Source organism: Bidens hawaiensis, unplaced genomic scaffold (assembly GCF_021521415.1).
Source record: "Bidens hawaiensis isolate Kalapana, Puna unplaced genomic scaffold, B.hawaiensis_p1.1 tig00024268_1, whole genome shotgun sequence".
In the NCBI taxonomy this organism is placed as follows: domain Eukaryota; kingdom Viridiplantae; phylum Streptophyta; class Magnoliopsida; order Asterales; family Asteraceae; genus Bidens; species Bidens hawaiensis.
In genome coordinates this window covers 57,155-61,261 of record NW_027493824.1, presented here as the reverse complement: position 1 = coordinate 61,261, position 4,107 = coordinate 57,155, and the positions used below count along the sequence as shown (strand labels likewise).

At 44.1% G+C, this 4,107-nt stretch overlaps 1 protein-coding gene across 1 annotated transcript; it reads left to right on the top strand.

The window, feature by feature from the left end:
• Window positions 1–2,420: 2,420 nt before the first annotated feature.
• On the top strand, window positions 2,421–3,281 carry LOC143568979 (uncharacterized). Its single transcript, XM_077054997.1, has one exon. It carries the CDS (start codon window positions 2,421–2,423, stop codon window positions 3,279–3,281), a length of 861 nt encoding a protein of 286 aa, XP_076911112.1.
• Window positions 3,282–4,107: the final 826 nt, after the last annotated feature.

Sequence of the window (4,107 nt, the reverse complement as noted above, 5' to 3'; positions counted from 1 at the left end):
CACAGGGAACTTACCAGTCACCACGTACGGATCATTGCGGGCTTGACCCGACCCAATAACAAAATCTCTTCCTTTACCATTGTTTCCACCACTACTGCCACTTCCATTACCTCCATTGTTGTCGTTCTGTTTCAGCTTGGGATAATCTTTCCTGAAATGACCTTCCTGCCCACATTCGAAACATCCCTTCGTCGTCATAGGTGGTTTAGGAGCACCCTTTGCCGCAAGGTCTCCTCTACATTCCTTTGCCTGGTGACCCATCTTTCCGCATCTCTGACACTTGACACGGTCACACGGGCCAACATGATGGTAGTTGCACCTATTGCACTTCGGATATTTCCCAGCATATCCGCTCGAACCCTGCCCGCTACCGTTGTTATTGTTGTTGTGACTCTGATTGTTGAAGCTCCGAGTGAATTCGGGCTTACGGTAGTGTTGTTGCTGTGGGAGGTTCGAGGATGAGGATCTAGTGTTGTCAAACTTTCTCTTTCCGCTGCTCGGGTTGCTGTTGCTGTTGTTGTCGTTACTCGGGTTGTCACGGGCTTTAGCGGTTGAACCCCTAGGTGGTAACGCACCTTGGGTCACAGCTTGATCCGTCAGTTTGTGAGCTAAACGGATTGCTTGTTGAATCGTGGCTAGTCTGGAAGACGTCACCATGCCCTGAATTTGCGGTGCTAACCCATCAATATACATTTCAATCCTCTTACTCGGCGGATCTACCATCCGCGGACACATCACCGCTAACTCGTGAGAACGGGTAGTGTAGGCTTCGATTTCTGAGCCCACCATCTTCAATGACCAAAATTCTGACTCTAACTTTGCAATCTCTTCTCTCGGACAGTACTCTTCTCGCATTATGTTTTTGAACTCCTCCCAGTTCATCGCGTTAGCCAGTTCCAATCCAAAGATCTGCACGTTTGAATTCCACCAAGTGAGAGCAGAATCCTCAAGTGTTCCAGCAGCGAATTTGATCCTACTGGCAGGGGGACAATTACACATCTCAAACGCCGATTCGGCCTTCTCAGCCCAACGCAGGAAGCCTATAGCTCCCTCAGTGCCCTTAAACGTACTGGGCTTGCAGTCAAGGTAATTCTTGAAGGTACACGTTCCAATTGGACCTCCAGCTTGGTTCTGAACATGTGCGGCTAAAGCGGCCGCCACATGGTCGTTCAGCAGAGTTTGGAGTTCAGCTGCAGTCAAGTTGATGTTACCACGTCCGTGTCCAGCGTTTCTTCCAGCCATTTCCTAGAATCACAATATAAAATGTTAAACATGAATTTTTCTTTCATATACAACACACCATACATGTAATAAAAAGATAGGTAAGAAAGAAATAAGAAACAACATCACATCACAACCATATATTAATCTAATTAATAATTCTTGATTAAAACCATTGTATTCGCTACAAAGTATTTCCAATCAATCCTTAAAATCATAGAAAATAATAGTTCGGATGGAGACAACCCCTCCATCTAGGTGTTATCATCACTAGATGTCATCATCTGAGGACACCTCTGAGTGTGCCTCCTCCTCAGCCGGTTCTTCTTCAGGTTCCTCCTCGGGATCTTCCTCGGGGTCCTCCTCAGGCTCCTCTTCGAAATCTGCCTCAGGCTCGGCCTCAGGCTCTGCCTCAGGTTCGGCTGCGTTCTGAGCAATTTGCATTTGTAAGACATCGCAACGCTCTAAAGCTATCTCGGTTCGGGTTCTTGCTACTTGGAGTTGCTCTTGCAAGTCTATCATCTCGGCTTGCATCTTTCTCATAATCCTCATCTGTTGATCACTAGCCTCTTGCATTTCCTTCATTGCCGCTGCAATGCGGGCAATTTCCTCCTTAGTCTCAGTTCCGTCTTTTAACAGTCCGAAAATGTTAGCTCTCGTATAGCGCATGTAACCCACGTCACGCTCCAAGCATGAAACAACAGCTGCGAGAACTCGCTCTACAGGTTCGGTTATGGGTGGTAGGGTGTTGGGATAAGCAGGGTGGTTCGGGTGAGGTAACGGGGGAACTTGTTCGCGATAGACTATACGTCTGATCATATTAGGGTACCAATCCCAGCTAACTTCGTTTTCGTACATGCCTCCGGATAAGCGGTACCTCTTCGGTGCGCGAGCTTCGAGTTCCGGGACTACACGGGGTGGCGATGCGGTAGGTAACTGCGGTTCCTTCCCGTGAGCATGAGTCATCGGATCGGATGATGATGATGATGGCGGCGTCGACATTCCTACAGGTAAGCCGTGTATGCGCGCGCGTATGAGTGAAAAAGGTAAAGAGATAAGATGGGAAGTTGCTTAGTAATAAGGAATCTCTTTGGGTCAGATGGATTCATACATATAAACTGCGGGGTGTAAGTTTCTGGGCTGTCCAAAATCGGGGTAATATGTCTTGGACTTGGAGAAACCTCTTACATATTCGGCAAATGGTGAGACAATTTTTCTGGTTTCGAATAGGGAACGGTGAATCTACTTATGTCTGGTATGATAACTGGTGTGCTATGCGTCCTCTGATTGATATGGTTTCTACTAGATCAATCCATCGGGAGGGTTTTTCGTTATCTGACAAAGTTTCAAATTTGGTTGAAGAGGGTTTTTGGAGGTGGCCGGTTGAATGGAATTCTATTTTTCATTCAGTGCAGTTTCCTTCAATTCAAAATCATAAAGATGATGAAGTTTGGATCAAAGATTTGAATGGAAAGTTTGTTCAGTTTTCTGTTAAGGATATTTGGCATGCTTTTCGAACTAAGGATCGCAAGGTCACTTGGTGTAATGTTGTATGGCATCCTAACTGTATTCCAAAGCATGCATTTTTATTGTGGCTGATCATTAAGAATCGATTAAAAACTCAGGATAAGGTGAGGTATTGGGAGACCCGAACTGATGTCAGCCAGGTATGTCCGTTTTGTGATTCTCAACCCGATTCTCATGATCATCTATTCTTTCGATGCTCGTTTTCGCTTAAAGTCTGGAAAGGTGTTTGTGATTTTGCTAAGATTGAGTCCTATTCTGATTTTTGGGGGGATATCTTGGTGAAATACGAGTCTCTTACTTCTTGTAAAGCGGCGGATGTGGTTACTGCTAAACTTGTTTTAGCTGCGTGTTGCTACTTGATTTGGCAGGAAAGGAATTTAAGACTATTCAAAAATCAAAAGAGGGATTGCAATCAGATCATTGAAGCGGTAGTGGGCATTGTCAGATTGAAACTTCTCTCGAGTCGGTTACGTTCGGGCTCAAGGAAGTGGATGGAAGTTTGGAAGCTGCCTAATGCTACGTTGGAAGTCTAATGTTTATTTGGTTTTCTTGTAGTTTTATGGGCTGTGTTTAGTGTGTTTTGGACTAGCGAGTGGTATGCCTCTCGTCTAGTTTGTGGTTGTGTTTTTTTTTTTGCCGTTTTGATACTCTGTCATTACGCCAGTTTTTAATTTTAATATAGCCTGGGTAACCCCCTTTTACCCAAAAAAAGGTAAAGAGATAAGATAACAAAGACTACACAAATCTATGCAGTGCGTATCATTATATCTAATGGGTCGTCGCGGTTATAGTCTAGTATGCATGCAGCTTCTAGTTCGCTATAACCAATGTCTCTGATACCAATCTGTCACACCCTCAAAATCCACTAACGGAGTTTTACCGTCAGAGGGTGTGAACTAACAGGATCGGATTCATTAGTTATAATCAAACCATAAAACAAAGTTTCAAAACCATGAAAACGTTTACGAGTAATTAAATGCGGAAGCGTAAAAACCATAGAAACCAATGTTGCGTCACGCAGGACGACTTAAAACCCAATGATAACAGTTTAAAATAAGTTTGCATTATTAAAAGTGTTTCAAGCAATGCATGATCCTAAACCGCGTGCCCGCCTCGGCTACCTGAGAATAACATACTAAAAGTGTCAACACAAGGTTGGTGAGTTCACAAGTTTATATAAAATAAAGCGTTTAGCGTTTGCGTTCAGCGTTTTGCGTTAAGCGTTTTGCGTTACAGCGTTTTGCGTTACCAGATAGTGTTATGTCAATTATATATATCTATAGGTAGCTAGCCTATAAAACAAGTATCACTAAGTGTTCGACACCGAAGCTGACTGTTTATGCCTTGCCACCAGGTCTA